Source organism: Sarcophilus harrisii, chromosome 3 (genome assembly GCF_902635505.1).
Source record: "Sarcophilus harrisii chromosome 3, mSarHar1.11, whole genome shotgun sequence".
Lineage (NCBI taxonomy): Eukaryota > Metazoa > Chordata > Mammalia > Dasyuromorphia > Dasyuridae > Sarcophilus > Sarcophilus harrisii.
The window spans coordinates 602,883,298-602,907,924 of record NC_045428.1 but is presented as its reverse complement, the minus strand read 5'-3'; the positions used below and the strand labels follow the sequence as shown (position 1 = coordinate 602,907,924).

The window sequence follows — 24,627 nt, the reverse complement described above, 5'->3', positions numbered from 1 at the left end:
AATATTATAAGATAATCATCTGTGAATGACATAACTTTTCTCACTATTAGAACAAGACAACTCTAAAGGACTTATGATTAAAATGATCTTTTCCCCCAGAGAATGAACTGATAGTGTTCAGAATTTATATATATATTTTACCTTTCATTTTTGGGCTATGTTTTCTTTCACAACATGATTACTATAGAAATATTTTGCATGACTATAGACGTGTAATATATTTTTAATTTCTTGTTTTATCAGTGGAGTAATGGTAGTGCAAAGTGAAGAACAAAGAGAATCTGGAACTTCGAATTTTTAAAAAGAATGTTAAACATTGTATTTACATCTCACTCGAGAAAGATAAAATAATAAATAAGAAAAAAAATTAAAAAGTTATCATAGAAAACTAATGACCAAGAAATATCTGCCTACCAGTTTTTTCAAAGAGCTAGATCTTTGATCTTGAAATATTTCTTCAGAGAAATTGTGGACAGAAGTGAAAGAGAGATGGAGTATCAGAACAGTACACTCCCTTGGATACTATTTCATGTGAAACAAGGGTAGAGCTTAATAAACCAGTTGGTTTTCTTGCCTGATGCATCTGAATGGTAGAAAGTTGAAATGACCAGCCCATGACCAGCTATGGTGAAAATTAGATAAAATGAGAAAATTCACAGGAGCAGAAAGTATGAAAGACCAAATCAGCAGATTTGGTTCTTAAACAAAGAAAATATGTCATTGCATATGTTTCTCATTCATTTGCAATACCTTCTTTCAGTCAGTGGAAGACTGTGTATAAGGACTTGGTAGGACGAGAGATTATGGTCCCTTTCTTCACTGCCAGCAAAAGCAACTAGTATTTTTGAAGCTGTCTTTTTAAACTTCTGACTTTCTATTTTAAATTCTTCACAGCTATTAATGAAAGTGAGATGACCATGGAAAAGCAATATAAAGAGAGGCTAAGACAACATTTCAGATCATTTAAAAATTAAAGATCACCAATTCCATTCTTGACTTCTAACCTAGGTCAGATACTTGTACTGATGTAGTCACTCACAGATAATCATTAAAGACAATAGGAAGAAAATATAGGGTCTTTGGTAGGATTTTTTTCCTTCCATAAGTATGAAATTTTTTAATAGATGAAATTCCTAAGGGAAGAAATTTACTTTACCATCGAAGATCTTCATCTCCCACAAAAATCTTAATAAAGTTTCTTCCAAAGGGATCCTATTCTGGGTCACATAGTCACTACATACCATGGGTCATGCTGCCTATTTAGATCTTATGTGGTAAGGATAAAAAATGAAATAATTTCTTCTAGCCTTTGCACATATTTTGCCCTTAATAATTGCCGATTAATGGCCTGTTTGACTTCTTTTTGCCTCTCTAGGTCACTCACTGGGTGAAAGAATCAGAAAATGTCTAACTTGAACAGCTCAATAACTGAATTTCTCCTTATGGAGTTTTCTGACAACAGAGAGCTGCAGATCTTATATTCTTTGCTTTTCTTTCTCGTTTACTCAGCAGGCCTGATAGGAAATCTCCTCATTGTCATCATCACCACCATTGACAGGAGACTCCACACCCCTATGTACTTTTTCATTAGGAATCTTTCCATTGTGGATATCTGCTTCATATCAGTAACTGTTCCCCCAGCATCCATTAACTTCCTGGTGAACAACAGGGTTATTTCAGTTACTGGATGTGCAATTCAGATATTTCTGCTAGTCTGGATGGCCTATGTTGAGTACACTTTGCTTACTGTCATGGCCCGTGATCGCTATGTTGCTATCTGCCATCCACTTCTTTATCCAGTGATCATGAACCCTCGTGCCTGCATGCAGATGACCTTAACCTGCTTGTTCACTGGGGTTTTGTATGCAGGTCTCCATACTGGTTTAACATTTCAATTGTCTTTCTGCAATTCCAATGTGATCCACCAGTTCTTCTGTGATATTCCCTCTCTACTCAAGATCTCATGTTCAGAGATATTCTTCAATTTGATATCTTTATTTGCCTCTGCTCTAGCGCTTGTTGGCTGCTTTGTCTTCATCATTGTATCATATATTAGAATATTTTCCACTGTGCTTAGATTTCCAGTGAAAGAAGACCAAAGAAAAGCCTTCTCTACTTGCATCCCTCACATCATTGTGGTTTCTTTGTTCCTTATTTCAACCTCTTACGTGCACCTACAACCACCTTCAGATTCTGGGTCTATTAAAGATATAATCATTTCAATATTCTATTCCATAATTCCTCCCTTTCTGAACCCTATTTTATACAGTCTAAGGAATCAGCAGATAAAAGAGGCTTTAAGATTAGTAATGAGGAAAAAAAACTTTTTTTAATTAAAGCATAAATTATATTTCTTTCTTAATGTTATTGATCTTACTTTTTTTGTAAATTAAAAATCCCATAAAATTTTTCTTTCTCTTTGTCTCTGTCTTTGTCTGTCTTTCTGTGTGTCTCTCTGTGTCTCTATCTCTGTTTCTCTCTCTCTCTCTCTTTCTCCCTCTCTCCCTTTTCCTCCCTCCCTTCCTCTCTCTCACTCTGTATGTATATGTGTGTGTGTGTATGCCATTCTGTTAGTTTATTTTGCTATTTATCTGTAGGTGGGTAAAGATGAATCCCTGGTCTATGTGAAAAAACGTCACTAGAATTGATGTATATGTTATAAATTTCAGTATCATTAATGAGAAATATTCACAAATTGCAAATAATGTAAGTTTTTTAGCCCTTTGGTGGCACTTGGCAATTCTGCTTATGATATATAAATAAGGAATATATAACACATGTGGTTCAGAAGTTATTTTTTCCCCCATGTCAAATTCACATGGATAATTTTGTTCCCGCAGACTAGGAAGGTTTCATCTCAACATGAGGACACTAGGAGTATGCCTGGAGATTAATACTGTGTCCTTTTTTTAAGTGACATGAATTTTTGGCATGTGATTGTGATGGAACATAATATACTGTGCTACAAGAAATGATGAACTCAATAATCTTAGAAAAACATGAAAAAATATTCATGCATACCTATTTGTGTATAATGGTAGTCATCTCTAGGGAAGGGAGGAGGGAAAAAAAATAAGAAAGAGAATTTACTAGATAATTTTATTAAATATTTAAAGGATAACAAGTTATACATAATGGATTTCTAGTTTCATGTGTGATCATCTTTTTATTATACTATGCTATGGAAATGCTTGTTTTATTCCAAAAATTAAAATTAGAATAAATTTTAAAATAGTTTCATTTTGAATTTATTATTATAAGTATTTATGGCAAACTTCATGAAATAGAGATTTACAATTAGATAGAACCTTTATATTCTTCTTTGTATATGGAAATATACTTTGTTTCTTTTTAACTGTCTCTCCATTCAATAGCCATACCCCTAGTTTACATTCTCTCTAATACTTGTGGAATATTTTAATGCTCTCCTAATTGGTTTTAAGGACTCAGAAATACCATCTTTAAAAATGGACTTGTCATTCTTCAAACAGTTGTTGAATTACTTTATATAAGGAATTTGTGTGAATCATGTCACTCTCTTATTTGGAAAGCTTTAATAGCTCCATGTAGCCTTAGGGATCAAATACAAATTAGAATATATACACCTTAATGTCTCTCACAATCTAATTGTAATCTTCACTGAAGATGGGAAGTAAAATAGCAAGCAAGTGGGGGAATCTCAGAATGGTCAGAAGAGCAATAAAATAATTAAAAGTCTAAAAAGAAATAAAGATGGATGTAGGATAATAAATGGTTGAATTAGAGAGAAAAAATAGAAGGTAAACAATAGAGTATTTTAGACAATATTAGTAGTTTTTTTGGAAAAGTCAGTAACTGATTTGGAACACAAGAAGCAAAATACAGAAGAAAAATGTTTAAAAATATGATATGTCAGTAGTGATTGAATGAATAAAAAATAATTTTCTTTCAAAAAAAATTGCTTAAGAAATATTTCTTAAATTTCTTTGATTTTTTTCAAATTATTTCTTAGAGTAATACAAACACTGGTCCAGACTCTGAGAAGAAAAATGATAAATACAACAATTTAACCTTTGTTAATTTATATATTCAATGTCACACAATGAGATTGTTAAAAGTAATTTTATTGAATTAGCATAATAATTTGGAAGAGCAAAAAATCAAGAATATCAAAGGAAATAATGAAAAAATGTAAGATAAGTTTTAGCTGTACTAGATCTTAAACTGTATCATAAGGCAATAATTATTAAAATCATCTGATATTGGTTAAAAAATAGAAAGGTAAAATAATGGAACAAAGTAGACAGGATCTGAAGCAGCAAATAAATATAGTAACATTGTATGTAACATATATAAAAATTTAAGTTGTGGGCATAAGAATTCATTATTTGATAAAAATTGTTAAGAATATGAAAAGCAGTAAGGTAGAAATTTAATATTGATTAAAGCCTTTCACCATTTATTGTTAGGGTTAAAATTGTTTTAAGACCTAGAAATAAAGGGAGATAGTAAGAAAAAATCTAAAGAATATGAACTATATTACTTAAGAGACTTCTGGACATGCAAATGATTTGTGAATTCATAAGAGGTAGAGAGCAGAATGCGATGAAATTTTGTACAAAGAAAAATATAGCCAAGATTAGAAGGAAAGCAAAAAATTGGAGAAAATTTTGTTAATTTTTTATTAAAGCTTTTTATTTTCAAAACATATGCATAGATCATTTTTAATGTTCATTCTTGCAAAACCTTGTGGTCCAATTTTTTCCTCCTTTTCCCCCACCTCTTTTCCTAGACAGTAAGTAATTCAATATATGTCAAACATTTCCAATTCTTCTGTACATATTTGGAGGAAAACTATAAGTTACTCAGATAAAGGTCTCATGTCTTAAATATATACAGATTTTTTTTCAAATCTATAATTATGCAAATCTTTCCTCAGTTGATAAATGGTCAAAAGATATAAACAGGAAGTTTTTCAGTGAAGACATCAAAGCAATTTATGCTCATATGAACATGCTTCAATTCATTATTGATTAGAGTCATGCAAAGTAAATTATTTTGACATGCCATTTTACATCTACTAGATTGGCTAAGATGACAAAAGCAGAAAGCTATAAATGTTGGAGTGGATAAGGAATTTTTTTCAAATAATAGCTTATTATTTTCATAATACATGCAAAAATAGTTTTCATTGTTCATTCTTATAAAAACTTGTATTCCAAATTTTTCTGCCTCCCTTTCCCCTGCTCTCTCCCCCAGGCAGCAGGTAATCCAATATAAGTAAAACATGATCACTTTTTCTATGATATGGAAAAAATTGAAAAATGAATTCATTGTTGGAATTGTGAACTGAGACAACAATTTTGGAGATCCATCAGGAACTGTGACCAATGAGTTTTTCCTCAGTTGATAAATGGTCAAAATATATAAACAGGCTTCTAGCTTATATATCCTCTCTTAAAAGTGTGAATATCGTGGAACTCTTAATAAGTACTAAGTACATTTAGAGAACTGTTAAGCACCCTGCTGAACAACCATTGTCTATATCAATTCCACTGACTTAGCACCTTGTAAGAATCATGCTTGATTTGAGATCAGGATAGCTACCCCTGCTTTTTTGACTTCACCTGAAGCATAGTAGGTTCTGCTTCAACCTTTTACTTTTACTCTGTATTAATTGCCCTGCTTCAAGTGTGTTTCCTATAAACAACATATTGTAGGATTCTGTCTTTTAATCCAGTCTGCTAACCGCTTCCTCTTTATGGGGGAGTTTACCCCATTTATGGTTAAAATTACCAATTCTGTATTACTTGCCATTTCGTTAAGCCCTGCTTATGCTTTTCTCATTTCCTTCTCCCTTACCCCTCTCCCCTGTAGCCCTCCCTTTTTAGTATCCCCCCCCCAACCTTAGAGTCCCTTCCCCCATCTTACCCCTTTTCCTCACAATTTCTGTATTCCCTTCCACTTAGCTTACTCCTTCCCTTTTCACTTTTCCCCTCCCACTTTTCAATGAGGTGGGAGAAGTTTCACCATAAATTGAATATGTCTAAAATTTTTCTCTTTAAGCCAATTCTGATGGCATCCCCCTCCATTCTTTCTCTCAGATATACTAGATTTCCTTTGCCTCTTTGTGAGATGTAGTACCTCCACTTTACACTTTTTCTGGTACAATTTCCTTTTCACCTCTAGTTTCTAGAACAAATTATACATGTGTTCTTTATATATCTTTATAGCAGAAATCTTTATAATTCCCAAGATTTCTTTTTATCTTTTTAGGTTTCTCTTGAGTTCTATATTTGTAGATCAAACTTTTTGTTTAGTTCCAGTTTTTTCATCAAAAATAGATGAAATTCACTTAATTTTCTTAAATAGCCATCTTCTTCCCTGGAAAAAGATGCTCATTTTGACTAGGAAAGTTATTTTTGGCTACATACCAAGTTCCTTAACTTTTCAGAATATCAGATTTCAGGCCTTCAATCTTTTAATGTGGATGCTGCTAGATCCTGAGTAATCCTTATTGTGGCTCCTCTATATTTGCCTTGATTTTTTCTAGCAGCTTGCAGTATTTTTTTCCTTCACCTCATAGTTCTGGAATTTGGGCACTATATGTCTTGCTGTTTTGATTTTAGGGTCCCTTTCAGTAGGTGATTGATGAATTCTTTCAATGTCTATTTGACCCTCTATTTCTATACCATCTGGGTGGTTCATTTTGATAATTTCCTGGAAAATAGTGTACAGGCTCTTTTTTCCATCATATTTTTCAGGAAGTCCAATAATTCTCAGATTATCTCTCCTAGATCTATTTTCCAGATCTGTTGTTTTCCCAAGAAGGTATATGACATTTTTCCTATTGTTTCATTTTTTTGGTTTTGTTTGATTCTTGGGGTCTCCTCAAGTCATTCATTTCCATTTGTTCAATTCTGATTTTTAATGAGTTATTTTCTTCACTCACTTTTTATATCTTTTTCTAATTGTCCAATTGAGTTTTTAAGTGAGCTGTTTTGTTCTATGGAATTTTTTTCCATTTCACCAATTTTATTTTTTTAGAGAGCTATTTTCTGTTTCCATTTCACTAATTCTATTTTTCAAGGACTTGATTTCTTTATCCACTCTGTCTTTAAATGAGTGGGATGACTTATCCAGACTCTCTTGCCAAGATTCCCTTTCCTTTTCCCATTTTTCTTCTAGCTATGTTTTGAGAGCCTTTTTAATTTCTTCTATGACAGTCTGGTGTGTTGAAAACCAGATCATATCCCCCGTGTTGCTGCCAACACTGTGGTTGCTCCAGTTTGGCTTCTCTTCCCATATTCACATTTTTGATTGTCATTTACAAGATATATCTCTTCTAATATGAATTTGTTCTTCTAACAAGTTATAAGACTGATTAGTGGTAAATTTTTGATTACCACTTTACTTCAATTAAACAGTAATTATTTTCTTTTTTTGGTGATTCAATGTGGTATCCACCATAACTCACATCTACCAATTCTCTTTTCAATGATTTATGACATTTTGACATGATGCTTTGTCAAAGTCAATAGTCTTTGGCCTTTTTATTCTTTACTCATAAAGCACATTTCCCCAACATATGCCCATTAGTCTCCTTTTGCACTGAATTGGATGAGTATTAAAACTTATGTTAGTTTATGTAAGATTGTTGACATCTAGGTTTACAAAGTAGGTATCCTCCTAACTCTCAAACAATCCCTTCAATCTCTCATCAAAAACACTCAATTTTTTTTCTGAATAGCATCTCTTGCACATGCTACCTTTTCAACTCTCACCCTAATACTACCATAGAGAAAGACATCACCTTATGCCTGATCTATTATAATCACCTGTTCTTTCTGTTTTCAAGGCTATTTCTAAGCTCCAAGCCATTTTTGTACTCAGTTGAAGAAGTGCTGATCCTAAAATACAGTAATTAATATGTCACTAATAAACTGCAGTGGCTCCTTGCCATTTCTAGAGACAAATGTAAATCTGCCTATTGAACATTCAAAATCTTTTGCAACCTGTCACTCACTTTTCAATCTTCTCTCAATTGTAAGCTCTGTCAGGGTCAGAATGTGTTGTCTTTTGTATTTCCAAATGAATTATTTTCTGTGTGAATTAGGTTTTTAATAAATCTTATTGAATGAAATAGAATTCTTATACATCACCTCCAATGTTCTGTGATCCAGGGATACTGACATCTCCATGTTCTTCAAAACAGACACTCCATCTGCCAGTTCTGGACACTTACATTGTCTTCCATATCTGAGATCACTCTTCTCTTTTGGTTTCCTCTGGTGTCTTCAAGTACCATATGAAATCTCATTTTCCATGGAAAACCATCCTCATTCTTTAATTGTACAATCTTCCATTGGTTTATTATTTCTTAAATATTCTATCTATATGTTGTATATTGTCATATGTTTATGAAACCCACTAAATTGCAAGTTCCTTGAGGGTTAGGATTCTCACCCTATTTCAAATCCCTAGCATTTAGCAAAGTCCCTGGGATATAGTCAGAGCTTAATGAATGTTTCTTGATTGATTCATTCATTATTGTACTGATCATGGTTAAGTTTTTAAAGGTTGTTTTATTTACAATGAAATCATCATATAAATTGTCCTACTAGGTAGACTCACTCCTCTTGGCTTCAATTCATGCAAATCTTCCCACATTTCTCTGATTACACACTTCCATTATTTTATGATAAAATAATACTGTTACATTTTTCTGCCTTATATATGACGGGTCTGAGATAGATAGAAATCCCAGCACTCCCTTAAATTGCTTGGGTTAAAGCAACTGGAGATCACTGATGCTACAATTGATCAATGCTTTAAAAAAAATCAAGCAGACATAAATTATTATATTCAAAGTCTAAATGGTAAAATAGATTGTAACCATTTTTTTCCACATAGTCCCACATTCACATTATACATGACCACCAAGAGCAACTCTCAAGAATCCTAGACTCCTGGGCTGGAAGGGGCTTCTAGAGGAAAAGGCTTCCTCCTTGCTTTTAAGTATTTCATGTATCTACTTTCCCTGATGGAGGAAATGCTGTTTTTCCTTCCAGAAGGAAATTTTGCAGATTCCTATGGTTCCATGTTCTCTCACATCCATAGCTAGAATTTTATCTTTTTAGAATATAAATTTCATCATATGATGCATAATAATAAAGTATTTAGCAACCTGAACTTTGAGCCCATATCCACCATTTACTAATTATTAAATCTTGTTCACATAATTTCTCTATATTTCTATTTCTTCATTGATAAATGAGTAGCAATACTTAGATTGTTCTCACCAAAAGTTTGTGGAAAGAAAAGCCCTCCAGATAATGGAAAATGCTACAAAATGTAAACTATTATTATTCTCCCACTTTCCAGCCCACAGTAGGAAAGGATTTTCCCAGTCATTCTTCAAAAGTCCCCTGCTTACAGAAACATAATTCTGATATCCTCTCACCTGTATAAGTGATGGTGCTCATCATATCCTTAGGATGCCATTTCTCAGCCCTGACAATTTCCTCAAAGCTAATGGATGTGATGAAAGATGGAGTGTAATACTATACACAGTCTCTTACAAACTCTTTTGTGCTGGCGTTTCCTCTTTCTGAAGTCACTGTCCCTGCTGTCCAAGTCCTTGGGGAGACCCCTTTGCCCTACAACTAACACTTAATCTGAGCTTTGTCTCTTTGGAGAGTAGCCTGGCTCTAGACCCACAAAAATATGTCCTTTCCTCCTGAGATCACTGTTGGCTTGTATATCTACCAATGAAAGGCCACGAGGGACTAGCATGGCATGGCCTCACTGACCAAGAGATTAATGATAGCATGTCAGAGGAGGACACCACGTGAGAAAACATCTTCTTCAACCCCCTCATCTTACAGTCACAGCCACTAATTTCTTGGGAGAAGTGACTAGTTGGCTTAACACATTAGGTCTCTGATAGATTCTAAATTACAAGCACAGTGCCTTCCAGGCAGTCCAGTTTCATGTTCTTCTCAGGACTGGGAAGGCTGGAACTTTAAAATTGAAAGTTACCTCCAGGATCATTTAAAGAAAGATGCAATGATCCACAGGACTATAGGTAACAACCCCCTTTGAAGTACCGCTGGAACTCTGACTCCACAAACTACAAGATGTTGGGCTTCTCCTTCTTGCTAATAATCAGTGAAACTGAAGCCAAAAGAGTGCAATTGGCCTCATGCATTATGAGCAATGGAGACACTTTGCCAAATTTTTCTTTGATCCCTCATCTTTGTCAGTACTAATTCTGGGAGAAGACTGTGTATTGCTTACTCAGAAGGTCCATGTTCTAAATGACATAAAGGCCTCCAGGACAGTTTCATTTTATAGAAGTGAATTTAAATTGATAGTTCGAGAATTAGTAAAAACACCAGAAGCAAAAGTTGATGGACTGTAAAATTCTTGGAGGAATAGTTGCTATGGAGACATCCATGCAATACTAGGAGTTTGCTTTCTTCAATAATAGGACGAACACTAAGGTGCTAATTGCTCTGCGATTATGAGCAAGAGATGGTCACATTGAATATGTCTTGACCCTATTGATGTGTATAATCTGGGAAGATCTGTGTAACCTGCTCAGATCAAGTTTAAATCATAGAAGTGAGATACAAAGTTCTTCTATAAAGACAGTTGAAATTGATAATGAAAGCTGCAGGAACAAGAAAGATGATGGATGAAGGAGTAGGGAAAACATTGTATGGAGACAACAGGAATGGGAAGTGGCAGTCTGCTCTCAAGGAATGATGAGATCTAAGGAGAGACTGAAAGACAGAGATCATGACAGCAAGATAACAGAGAACTATATGATCGACTAGAGCTAATCGGAAGAGAAATCTGAACCAGACAAGAAAATCAAGAATGAGAACAAGATTATAAAGAGAGGAACACTGATTGAAAGTGCAGGCAAGAAGACAGGAGAAACAGAATGAGTGGAAAATGACAGGAGGATAGAGAAGGAAAAGAGAGAGGACAGAGCAGATAGACAAAGAACAGACAGAGACAGAGATCAGGAAAGGAGAGATAGAGACAGAGTAAGAAAGAAGACAAATCGAAAGAGCAGACAAAGAACAAAGAGAAGAGACTGAGAAATACAGAGAAGTAAAGATTGAGAGGACAGCAGACAGAGAGGCAGAGAAGAGAGACATGGAGATAAAAGAATGAGAGATAAATGAGATAGAGGTAGAGAAGAAAGAGAGAGACAGAAGATGACAAACAGAGACAGAGACAGAGACAGAGAGAAGAACCAGGAGGCCAGACTAAGAGACAGAGATAAAAAATAGAAGGCAAAGACAAAGAAATCTAAATATAATGATGATAGACAACTACCAGAATCATACAGACAGATGAGAGAGAGAAGAGAGAAGAGAGAGAGAGAGAGCAGAAAGAGAGAGAGAAACAGAATAGCGAGACAGAGAGATGCACACAGAGAGAGAACGAGAGGAGACATAGAGCAGAGACAATAGAAGATCAAGAGATACTGAATAGTAAAAGAGGATGTCATACAACAGAGAGAGAGAGAGAGAGAGAGAGACTGCAGAGACAAGAGACAGAGGAAGAAAGAGGGTCACAGATCGAGAGAGAAGATTGAGACCATAGAGAACAGATAAAAGACAAACAGAAGAGCCAAGAGAATGAAAGAGTAAAGGCATAGCAAGAAGACAGAGCTATATATTGGCCTAGAGAACATGTGAACCATAGGCAGCAAACAGACTTCTGAAGGCCAAGAATTTTACACTGAATCTCAAGATCTTATTTTCTACTCCTTGAACTGGAGAACTTCAACTTGGAGCAAAGACTGCTGCTGAATTCTTGACTCCTTTCTCACGTGGTAGAAAAGCAATGAGAAGACGAATGGTCTCAGGAAAAAAAGGGACTCTTAGCTTCCATTCATTTACAGGGGCAAAGAAAGGGAGAATTGAGGCAGTGGCTCATTGATCAGGATCTTGGACCTTTCTGAGGACCTCCCTCAAAAATTATGGGAGCAAGAGTACTACCTTCCTCTAGCAAGAGGTGGAAGGTAAAGAGCCCACATCCTCAATGTCTGCCTACTTGATAAAGCCGGGTATCAGGTTCAAATTTTGTCTCCTCCCAACTCTACTTTCAAAGGGATTTAAGTCCCATTTTCGGGGGTACTCCATTACCATAGGGCCAGCCTGGGAGGGACTGCTAATAAGGGAAGAGTGATCTAGCTTCTTCTTCAGGTTGTGTATCATTGGATCAAGGGACTCCTGTGTTATACTTATGACAATTAGGTGTCCTCCTCATCTGTGACCAATAGGGAATTAGTCCTGCTTTGGTAGAAGCTAGGAGAAAAATGGGGGTAAAGAACTGGGCTCATCCCCATCTCCAAAGCCAGTAAGGACCAACTGTTTCCTGTCATATTGTGAAGGAGCTAGAGACCAACAGAAAGTGACCATCAAGGACATTGTCAATGAAAAGGGAAGCTAAGGACAGCTCACCAAACTCTCCAAGTTTGTGGGAATAAAAACACACAAACAAATTGACAGCAGCAGATAATAAAAATTGGGACTTTGTGAATTTTCATAAATTTGTGGATGATGCCAATGAGGGCCAAAGAATGGGAATGACATAACTAAGACACAATATCTTACTGAAAATAGACATGGATTGGAACTCAGAACCCCAATTTCCAAACTCAACTGACAGAATAAATTGTGCCTATATCTAAATAAAGGTCAACTTCTAGTTAATTTGAACATGATTCAGATTTCTGAGCTGTCGCTTAAATATAAAATGATAAATGCCTGAGATGGGTGGTACTATTTAAGCAGTCCTGGAAAGGAAGTATTTATCTAGATTCTTCTCATTGGATTCAAAGGGATGCTAAACTTTAAGGAAATGAAGGAGAAATGTTCTTCCATATGGCCACAAACCTTGATACCCCAGGAAGTAGATACAATGCAAGAAGTAGGAGCTGTAGAAATACTTAGAAGCTCCCAAGCATCAGGAGTGACATACTCTTCCTTTCCCCGGTAGGTTAGGGTTAATTTTTTCTCAAACGATAGGAGTCTATTGTCAAGTTTTGGTTCAGAGGTCTAAAGGCTCAGTCTGTTATCACTTTCAGATGATATATATATATAAAGCACATCTGGGGAGCTTTGTCATGACAAGTCATTCAGTCCAGGATACTTTTCTCAATTAAATAAACTCAAGATTATTTCAATGCTTGTCCTAGGTGAATACCCTTTTCTTAATAATTAAGTAACTTTTTGGTTAAGTATTGAATGTCTTTTGAGTGTCTCATTTTGTTCTCATATCAAACTAACAAGACCAATCTGAGTAAAGCCCAAACAGGAATAACAGTAAAGAAGCCAATACCAAAACCTTTGGTCTCCAGTTTCTATAAACAATCCCACTAGTTTAGTAAATAAACAAGATTAAGCAGAGGCCACAACAGGAGGCAAATTTGATCTCAAATATTGCTGACATTTCGGGAAGGTACAATGGAATGGATGGAATGAAAGTTCTCAAAATATGATCTGGGAGATGTTCTATTCTCTAATTTCACAATGAGACTCTATATTTTCACAATAATACTAAGATCTTTTAATTACTGATACAGCAAATGTCAATAGTTATAACCCACATAAACAAAAGATCTTTGGGGATGGCAGTACTCAATTTTTTTTTTTAAGAGTGTGAAGGGGTTTCAAGATCAAAATATTTAATATTTCATTTTAAAGGAACAGACTAAGTAAAGGATGATGATAGAGTTACATTGTAGATTCACATAAGAAAATTCAGGCCTGGGAATGGGAAAGCATAGTAGAGACCTTTTGGGAGATTTCTGAAATATACTACTGGCTATTTAGAAAGAAAGGAGACTTACGAAAAGGACTTTGGGAAAGAGATTTCAAACTTGTCAAGGATGCATGATATAGCATTGTTGAAAAACTTCATTTATTCAGATATCTATTCCAGTCCTCTCAGCAAAAAGCAGAGCCACTAAAAATTTTTGACAGGTCTTAATTAACATTATGTGATTCTTCAAAAGTTGGATGAACAAAAGAAGAAACCTCCTCTGGAAGTCTCATCCTGAGAAAATATGGCGGGATTATGAAAAGTGTTTGAGTGAAGATCAAAGGAAGGAGAAACATGAAGTTTCAGTAGATAGCCATTTCCTTTGCCATCAGCCATATGTGAATCTTTCCACACCAACAGATTCTGCTATAAGTGTAGTATTTATCCAACAGATGATCCATATGGAATTTGCAATCTGTTCAATTTAAGAAAGTTTTATGTCTAGTTTATTGTCTCTTTAAATTATGATCCAAGAGGAAAATGAATTAATCTGAAATAACTGTTTCTGTATGGCTATAACCACTTGTGCCAGAAAATTATTAGGGACATATGAGCTCATTGAAAGATTCAGTAAGAGAAGATCACAATTATAGTTTCTTTGCTCCTATTGGCATCTCATAAGAAAAATAGCCTTTATATGGAATAAATTTTTCTTCAATAAATGAGGTGAAAACTGATATGTTCTTTAACAAGGCTAAAATAAATATATCGGCAGTTTTGTCCACTTCAAATCTCTCTGTTCCTGTCTTGCTATATCAAGTCTTTCAAATGTAACAGTTCCATAATGGATAACTTTAAATTTCTAATATCAACCAAAAACAAAAGTGATCAAATTAATATTTATTCAGGAATCCAAACTTATAAAACCAAATTTACATATAGTTATTGCCCCAAAATGTCATGATAGATTATGTGATGTTGCTGGCTAAAACAAAAGTACCTCTTAGCCTCTAGACTTGAAGAACAAAGATATATCCAATTTGTGGCTCAACTTTCAAAACCAAAATTTTTTTGAACAATCTTCATATCTTTCAAAGTTATTTAGTAAGAAAAGTAAGTCATGGGCATTAAATGTAAAACACAATAACCATTTACTAACCCTTGTTAGATATATTACTTTTTAGTAAGACCAAGTTAAAAAATGTAGATTTTTAAAAAATGATATAATTGCCTAAATTCTACATTCAACATTACTTAAATCACTGGTCTTCTTGAATTTCGTCCTGTCATTAGACTTTTATGACTCTGGACAGATTGAGGCTGATGACTTTTTGCAACTCTGCCTTATTTAAATCCAATTCAAGCACAAGTCAAGACATTACACTGTAATGTAATTGGCCCTCTTTGAAAATAAAAGATAAACAACATTTGGGTAAATGAATTAAGAAAAAATATCAATATGGCAGGGAGCCCTAGTTGGACCAGTAGCTTCTATCTAGGTTTTGGTGGGATGATAAACCTAGAAGCCATATTTTAAGGAGTTAAGAACAAAGTGAGAGGAGAGTACAGCCATGTATTATAAATGGCTTCTTTAGGGAATTTAGCCACAAAAGGCAGATGAGATACATGCTCATTGGTAAGGATGCAAGGATCAAGTGAGGGATTTTTTGGGGGCAGCTGGATGGGGGAGAAATGGAACTAGTAGACAGGAAGAGACTGAAAATTAGGGATAGTGTAAAGATAACAGAGTGAGATAGTTTTTAGAGGACACAGTAAAGAACATACTTCCTGAGCAAGTAGAGGAATTAATCTTAGTAAAGATTAAAGCTAAAGTGAGATGGAGGAAGAAGTAGATAGTTGGAAAAGGCATAGAAGTGAAATATAATGAGGTTGAGGAGAGAAAATGAAGTTTCTTACCTTATTTTTTCTGCAAACGATGAGACAAAGCTCTCAGCTGAGATGGAGAGAATATGGAGAGCCATGTGAAACTTGGATGAATGAAAAAGTTTGAAAGAGCCCTTGGAGAGAATAGTATTGTATGTGAGTAGGCAGATGTAGTAGGATATTCTGGTAGCACTGGGGGTCCAGTTGAGATTGCAAGTCATTAACATGTTGTTACCCTATTCAGAATGGCCACTGGAGTTCCTTCATTTTTCTTCAGCAGAATATGTACAGGACTGAAGATAGTAAATGATGGGAATAAGTCACAATTGAATAAAAACAGTAAAACACAGAAGAGAATATGCACTGTGTACAATCCATGCTGTTAAGCACCATGAATGAATAGAGAAAGAATATAAAGCCCAGGCTCCCAAGGACTCCATGTTTTATTAGAGGCAAAAGAAAGAGGAGGTTGGTTCATAACATAAGGAAATGAGAAGCAGAATTTGGTTAAGTTGAATAATAAAGATACATACAAATATGTGTGTATACATTATATAAAAGGCTTTAGAACATTGGATAATTTATCAAATATTTGTTATGTAGCATGCAGAAAAATCTCATAGCATATAAAATTATAGAAAGATTATGTTATATTCATTAGAGAGATAAACCAATAATTCAGAAACCTAGATAATTGTATTCATTGGTTTGAAGGGAAAACCAAAGATCAACTGCAATTACACCATCACAACCATATTCAGGAGAAAATTATTTCCTTTGTCAGTAAAGATAAGGAGTGTGTGTGTGTGTGTGTGTGTGTGTGTGTGTGTCTGTCTGTCTAAGAGAGAGAACTGTATGCTGTCTGAGAATAAACCCTGGAAAAATTTGATTCCAGATAGCCAGTGAGGAATTCCCTGACATGGTCCACCTATGTTATCAAGAGAAATGCAGTTTGATAGTACCTGAGAAAGAAAGATTTTTGCTTTGAATTATGGAACTTTTAAACCAATCTTAAAATATAATTTTAACATTTGGTTGCTACCCTCTACATCTGAGATCATTGTATAATGGAAAGACTGGAACATGAATCAGTAATATCATTCTTAGTCTAAATTGAACTAAAATTCATGCAACAAATTTAACAAATTGACAGAACGTCCAATAGAGTTTCCTTGGACAGGCAAATATGTAATTATTTGAACTGATTTCATTATATATTTAGTGGTAGCAAGAAGTATCATTTTTGTTGTCAACCCAATAGATCACCAATGAACATAAAATCTGATTTAAAATAAATATTAATTTCTGTGCACAAATACCTTTCCTAACACCTTCTTCAGGGCATATAAGACATCTTTATTTCTGAGACTATAAATGATAGGGTTGAGCATAGGAGTAAGAAAGGTATATAAGATGGCTAAGACCTTGTCCTGACCTGGAGTGTGATATGACTTTGGTCTCATGTATGTAAAAATACATGGCCCATAGTACATGATAACCACAGCCAGATGGGAGGAACAAGTGAAGAAGGCTTTTTTCTGGGCCTCCATAGATTTAATGTAAAGCACAGTACGGAGAATCTGACAATAAGAGGCAAGAATGATGGAAAAGGGAGTGAGGAGGAAAACTACACCACTCACATTGATTCCTCCTTCATAGTGTGATGTGTCAACACAGGCAAGTTTCAGCATGGCTGGGACTTCACAGAAAAAGTGGTCGATGGCTCTTGTGCCACAAAAAGGGAGGTGCAGAACATAAGTTGTGTGAATTGTAGAGTTGATGGTTCCCACAAGCCAGCAGCCAGCAGCCATAAGAACACTGATCCGATGGTTCATGAGGATGGGATAACGCAGTGGGTGACAGATAGCTACATAGCGATCATAGGACATGGCTGAGAGAAGGAGGCATTCAGAACCTAAAAAGATGATGGAGAGGAAGATCTGGACCCCACAACCTGCAAATGTGATGGACTTCCTGCCAGATATGAAGTTACTGGCCATCTTGGGAACAATATTGGAAATGTTCAAGATATCCATGAAGGAGAGATGGCTAAGAAGGTAATACATTGGAGTGTGGAGCCGGATCTCAAAGCGAATCAGAAGAATCAAAACTGTGTTTCCTATAATTGCCACCATAAAAATGATGAAAATAAGTGTTAAGAATAGGAATCCATATTTGTTTGGATGCAATAATCCTAAAAGGATGAAATCTTTAACAAAAGTCTGATTCTTTTCTTCCTACATTAGCATTATTTCACTTTTTTCTACCTAAAGCCCAAAAGAAAAGCTTTAGAAAAAAAATGGATAAACACAAAGCCCAAGACTGAGTCTGTGGCTAAAATGATTGTCACAAAAAACATTTCATTTACGTAGGTCAATAAATTTCAATTCAAAGAAATCAATCAAATGAATCACTTGAATTAACTGAGATTTTGAGATGATCAGTTCATGGAGATGCTGAAAGAAAATTCGAAGTAGCTCATCTGGGTAGTTCTTCATTCATTATCTTTTCATAGTTCATTTCTTAGCTTGATAAGTCAACAGGAAGCTGATGAAACCTTTCAAGGCCTTGTCTTTTCTCCTAGTTAAAGAGCAAGAAATATATTCCAATGCAACAAGGAGATCAGACATTAATGTACCTTTGGTAGGTAACTGTTTGTGAAATAACTCTTCTTTTCATAATTGCAAGAACTGAAATTTTCTTCAAGGAAGTGATATCTTTTCTTACCTCAAATATCTAAAAATTTAGTGTCTTTTTTTTTCTTTTTTACAAAATAAAATTACATTCCTGTGGCTACAATGGCTCATTGAATGAAGTTTATGATGTCAACTAACATTTACATAATCCTTCCTATTTTCTAGGAACTGTATTACCTGATTTATAGTTATTATGTCTGTTGATCCTCACAACAATTCATAGGGTAAGATGTACTTTTATCCTAATTTTACAGATTATGAAACTAGGGGAAACCAAAATTAAATAAATAAATGAATAGTCCAAGGTCACACAGCTAGATTTTAATGAAGGTCATCTTGACTCTAAGCCTTGCACTATCTGCTCTATCATTTAACACCCTATTCAAGGGACCACAATTATTTCTAAAAAGAAATGTCCACACAAGGATTATAACTCTCAGTGCTTTTAAAACAGGGTCATTTCCAACATGTGTTGTCACTCCAGTTTGGCCTCTGTTCTCACATTCACCTTCTTGATTGTTATTTTTAATGTATATATTTTACCTAATGTGAATTCTTTTTCCAATAAGTTGTAGGACTGATTATTGGTAGACTTTTGACTACCAGTCACTTTAAATAATTAAATGGTAGTTATTGTCATTTGGTTTTGATGATTCTATTTGATATCCACCATAGCTCACATCTACCAATTCTCTTTTCAATTCATAACATTTTGACACAGTGTTTTGACAAAGTCAATAGTTTTTACCTTTTATTCTTTACTCCTAATCCACATTTCCCCAACATATGCTCATTCATTTCCTTTTGCATTAAAGTGGATGAATATTAAAGTTTATGTTAGTTTATTTAAGATTGTTGACATTTGGAATTACAAAGTAGGTGTCATCCTTACTCTCAACCAACTCCATCCATCTCTTGCCAAAACCATTCAATTTTACCTAAATATCATCTCTTGTACATGTTCCCTTCTCAAATCTGACTCTCCTACTACCATAGAGAAGGCCATTATCACCTTATGCCTGATCTATTATAATCATCTGCTAGATGTTCTCACTGTCTCGAGGTTATTTCTAAACTCCAGGCCAAGTTTTTACTCCATTGCTGAAGTGCTGAATCTAAAACACAATAATAAATATCTCACCAATAATCTACAGTAGCTCTTTGTCATTTCTAGAGACAAATGTAAATCCGCCTGTTGAACATTCAAAGTCTTTTGTAACCTATCCCTCACATTTCAATCTTCTCTCAATTTCATGCTGTGCGAGGGTCAGGAATGTGTTGCTTCTTTTTATCTTCAACGTGTAGATTATTTCCAGGTGCAAAGTAGGGTTTTAATAAATGCTTATTGAATGTAATTGAATTCTTATATATCACCTTCCCAGTGTGCTCTGTGATCCAAGGATATTGACATTTACTACTGTTCTTCAAACCAGAGACTCATCTGTCAACTATGGGCACTTATACTGTCCTCCATAACTGGAAGATCACTGTTCTCTGCTTCTGGTTTCCTCAGTTGTCTTCAAATCCCAAATGAAATTCCATTTTCCATGGAAAACCATCCTTATTCTTTAATTTTAAGATCTTCCTCTGGTTTATTATTTCTTAGATATTCTGTCTATAGATTGTATATAATCATTTGTATGTTTATGTCACTTATAAAATTCAAGTTCCTTGACGGTCAGGACTCTCACCCTACTGCATATCTTTAGCATTTAACAAAGTCCCAGGGACATAGTCAGAGCTTAATAAATGTTTCTTGATTGAATGATTTCATTATTGTATTGATCATGGTTTTAAGTTTTTCAAAGTTGTTTTTCTTTACAATGAACTCATTGTATAAATTATCCTGACTTTCTGTCTCTTTCTCACACACATACACATACAGAAAAATAGAAAAATAGGTGAGATATGATGAGAACAGAGATTTCTCTAGTTTATTTTATATTTTATAAACCAGATTGAGATCTCAGGGTTTGTTAATTAATTATTGAAAAATATTTCAATCTAAATAGTTTGCAAGGAGATATTATACATTCTTTAGCCACCTTAGAACTAGGAATGATAATAAATAATGAAACAAGCCAGTAGAAGGAAGGCAGATTTCTATTGATGGTACTGAGAAAATTCTCACAGTATTGATATGATCTGCCAGTTTTGTAATCCTGTCAAGAAAGAGATTAAGGTAATTCTGGTCTAACTTATCCTTTATAGAATCATTCCAGTTCTTTGTTGTGATGATCGCACTAGCACACTGGATATTTTAGAATCAACTGGAGTCAGGATCAGCAAAAGTCCTTGATCTTTATTCTTTGTGGGCATGAACAGAATGGCAATACGAAGTGAGAGCAATCGCTACACGAATCCAGCTAAGAGTGCCTCTGGCTCTCTCACTCTACCCTAAATCCTCCACCCAATCTCCTATACAACAGATAAAACTTGCACAGAGAGTGGGCTGGCCATTCTTTCTCCAAGCATATATTGAGTATTGTCCAATTGGTAATTAGCCATAAGTGCTCAGACTGGACCTCGTACATCAACTCAGCTTCAACCCATTGCACTTTGTGATCCTTGATTCCTTTTCTAGATTCTCATTTAGTTATATCTATGTATGTGTGTGTGTGTGTGTGTGTATGTATATATATTACTAAATAAGAATCATATATATACATATATAAATAGAAAACATTATGTGTGTATATGTAATATATACACATAACATATGTGTGCATATGTAATCTATACAAATATACATTTATGCATACATACATATACACAAGCATTTGAAAATGTTCCTTGAAGTTAAGGTCATACTCCGTAAGTTTTAGATTATATTCTATTTCACTGTTTTGAAAATTTGTTCAACATTTGCCTTCCTCCAATCCTTTGGTACTTATTCAATTCATCACAATATTTCATGTCACTGGCATGTACTCAGCAATCGACATCTGCCATTTCTTTATGTAGCTGATGATATTGGTCATTGAAGAGGCACCAGAATATAGTGGAAATATAGTCTCAAATACTATCTCTGTAATTTTCTAAATGTGTGACACTAATTAAATCACTTAACCTTTCTGAGACTCCATTTTCTTCTGTATACACTAAGGAAAATAGTATTTCACAGAGTTCTGATGGGTGAGCAGAACAATGTAAGGAAAGCACTTTGTAATCCTGAAAGAACAATATTGACATTTTATTGTTATTGTTCAGTTACTAGTCATTTTCAACTGTGTGATCCTATACTTCACTTCTATCTTCCATTATCTCTTAGTGTCTGTTTAAGCTTCCTTGACCCTATCTGTCCATCTCATCTTCTGCTAACTTCTTTTCCTTTTATCTTCAATTTTTCCCAAAATCATCAACCTCTCATGTGGCCAAATAATTTAAATTTTATCTTCAATATTTAACTTTTGAGCAAATAACCTGAATTGATTTCCTTAAGAATTGATTGATTTGATCTCCTTGGTTTCCTGGAGTCTCTCAAAAGTTTTCTCTAGCACCACAATTCAAAAGCATCAGTTCTCTAGCTCTCAACTATCCCCAATAGTCCAACACTCATGGTAATGAATTGTTATTGGAAAAACCACAACTTGGATCACATGAACTTTTGTCCACTGGAGAAGGGAAGAACAAACACTTCAGTACTTTTGCTAAGAAAATTCCCTAAACAGTATTAAAATGACTTCAGTATTACCTAGATTATCTAAATTACTTTAGTTGAATTCATTAAGGATTATATCTTATTATGTTATTTCTTCACTGACTAATAAAACACTAGTTGTAACTTTTCTTATATTCTTTTTAGCACCAAACTCATCATCCTTGGAAGAAACAAAGGAGCTAAATATACATTAAGCAGCTCTCACTTTTCTCCATTATCCTTGGTTATCATCTCAACCTTATTGAGCAGTTGTCTTTTCCTTTCTTTCATCTTGCTGTTCCACCTAGTACAGCTGAAAGAAAATTCACTTAATTGCTTTCCTCACCAGCATAACTTATTTTTTCATTTATAGACACAATGAACTTAGTGTACTATCTTACACACATTTCACAAAGTACCTTGGACAATGTCTCACAATAAGTATCACTAAGATTAAAAAAAAAAAAAAAAAAAAAGGAAATTCTGATTATTCTGATTTTAGAAACTTTTATTTCATTGTCAACTTTTAAAACTAAAATTCAGCCACTTTTACTTTTAAGGTAAAAAGCCCTCTCATGCAGCACTATTTTTCCACACGTTGGGCCCCTCTAATATCATCTTATTAGGCAATTGTACTATAAGATTTATTATTTTTATCCCTTATTAAAATCTGCTTTCAGGGAGAAATTTTTGCAAAAGTATATATAAGTATTAGTTGAAATGTCACCTTTGGGGTTATTTCAACACACCTTCAAAAATGATGTAGAAAGAAAGTAGAATTTTTATTCTACTGGATGATTAAGCCCACAGTTTTGATTTTCTAGATTATATTGTTCTGCGCAATATTTAAATGAAAAGTAATTTTTAAAAGCTGACTAGGTGTCCTAGGTTCTTGAGAGAAGTTTTGTGGGATAATTGAGAGGGCATTGAATTTATAGTCAGGAAAAGCTGGGTTCAAATGTTCTAGACAAAACTATATTACTTTTGTGATTCTGGGAAAACATTTCACTTTGCTATATCTCAGTGGCAAATTTAATTTGTAAAACTTAATTGTAAAATTAGCAAAATGAAGTAAAATCAGTAAAATTAAGGTTTTTAATTGTTTCTAAGTTCCTTCCATTTCTAAGTCTATGATTTTAACTTGAGCAAATTAATCAAAGAATCTATCCAAAAAAAAAAATATCACTGATACATTTGGACTTAGCAAAGCAACTGTTGTTTGACTTAACTGAGTATATTAGGAGGTTGTTTAAATACTATATTTTAAGTGTTCTCAGAAAATGACTATAATCCACCAGCCTGATTCCAAGCAGGGCATTCTAGTACCAAGAACTACCAAAAACATTCCTGGATTTTAAATATTCCTGTGGAGACCAGTGCTTCTGCTGTTAACTTGACCAGACTACATTTAATTAGAATGTCTATTTGCTCAATGCACTTGGGTGACTGACATTTCCAATATCTTGTACTTATTCAGTTAAGTTCTTTTCTGCTTATTGTCATAATCTTAGACTAGTTCTAGGGAGTTCTAAAATAAATACTGGCTTTAATTTATGGATTGTAATAAACAATATGTTGTTTCGAGAGTTATTATTTCAGCAAATTCAAATCCAGTGATTCCCTACTGCTGATAAAATATTTAGGGCCCTTGGTAATCTGGTTCTAATCTCTCTATCCAGTTCCACTTCATGGAACTCTTCTTCAAAGCCTTCTACATTGTTAAGCAGTTCAAATCATTTGACACTTCTTAGGCGCCTGCTCAGAGTCATTAGATTGTGTGAGTTCCTCAAGGACAGACCATCATTTGTTATTCTTCTGATGTCCAGTGCTTAGCACAGTGCCTGACCCGTAGGAGGCTTATTGATTGATTACTGGGTTTACAAATATGGTAATAACATAACAAATTACACAAAGGAATAACTATCCATTCCCAGCACACCTATTTAATCATAACCTCTTTATGGACTGTTTAAAATGACTGTGAGCACCTAAACTCATTCAGAATATTTACTTAAGACAGTATTTTATAATTTTATCATTCAATGAAAATGCTCTTTGAATTAGGTTTTGTAGACAACCCTAGCTCTGTCTGGGTTCAGCTGATCAACATCAGAGAAGAATAAACATCCACTTTCCAAAACTACAAATTTTACCACCTTCTCTTATCTGGAACATCTTAAGTTATGAAAATCTCAGTCAACATTCAAGCAGAATTCTTATCTTTATGCTTTCAACAGAGATTAGTTGACCAAGTGATGGTTCCTTAAGCTAAAAGAGAAGATGTTCATTAGCATTCAACCTTATATTTGTCACCAGAGTTGGATCTACCTTCTTCCATAGAGAAAACAATGCTCCTCTCTTCCATCAATTCAATCAATATATTGAAAGGAAATAGAAAAAAAAAAATCAAATTGGTGGAAGGGCTTGCTTAATGTCTGACAAAAGAAACATATACTTTGCTATCTTCTGACCAAAAAACAATGAGAAGGTATTACCTAAATGTTGCTCTATTTTTGTTTTCTTATCTCATTTTCTGACCTATCTGATCTTTTGCACACTCACTCCTGATCATTCCAAAAGATGGAATCTAATAAATACAAACATATAAGCCATGTAAAATATTACTTTCAGGGACTCTAT

General features: G+C 34.3%; 1 protein-coding gene and 1 pseudogene across 1 annotated transcript; one reads left to right on the top strand and one right to left on the bottom strand.

Annotated features, from left to right (window-relative positions):
• Nucleotides 1–1,403: 1,403 nt before the first annotated feature.
• On the top strand, nt 1,404–2,321 carry LOC116422151 (olfactory receptor 14C36-like; the record flags this gene model as incomplete). The annotated part of the gene is made up of 1 exon (XM_031957307.1): nt 1,404–2,321. A coding segment is annotated over exon 1 (918 nt), but the record flags the coding sequence as incomplete, so codon positions are not given.
• A 14,628-nt stretch (nt 2,322–16,949) lies between these two features.
• Nucleotides 16,950–17,897, bottom strand: LOC100919251 (annotated as a pseudogene).
• Nucleotides 17,898–24,627: the final 6,730 nt, after the last annotated feature.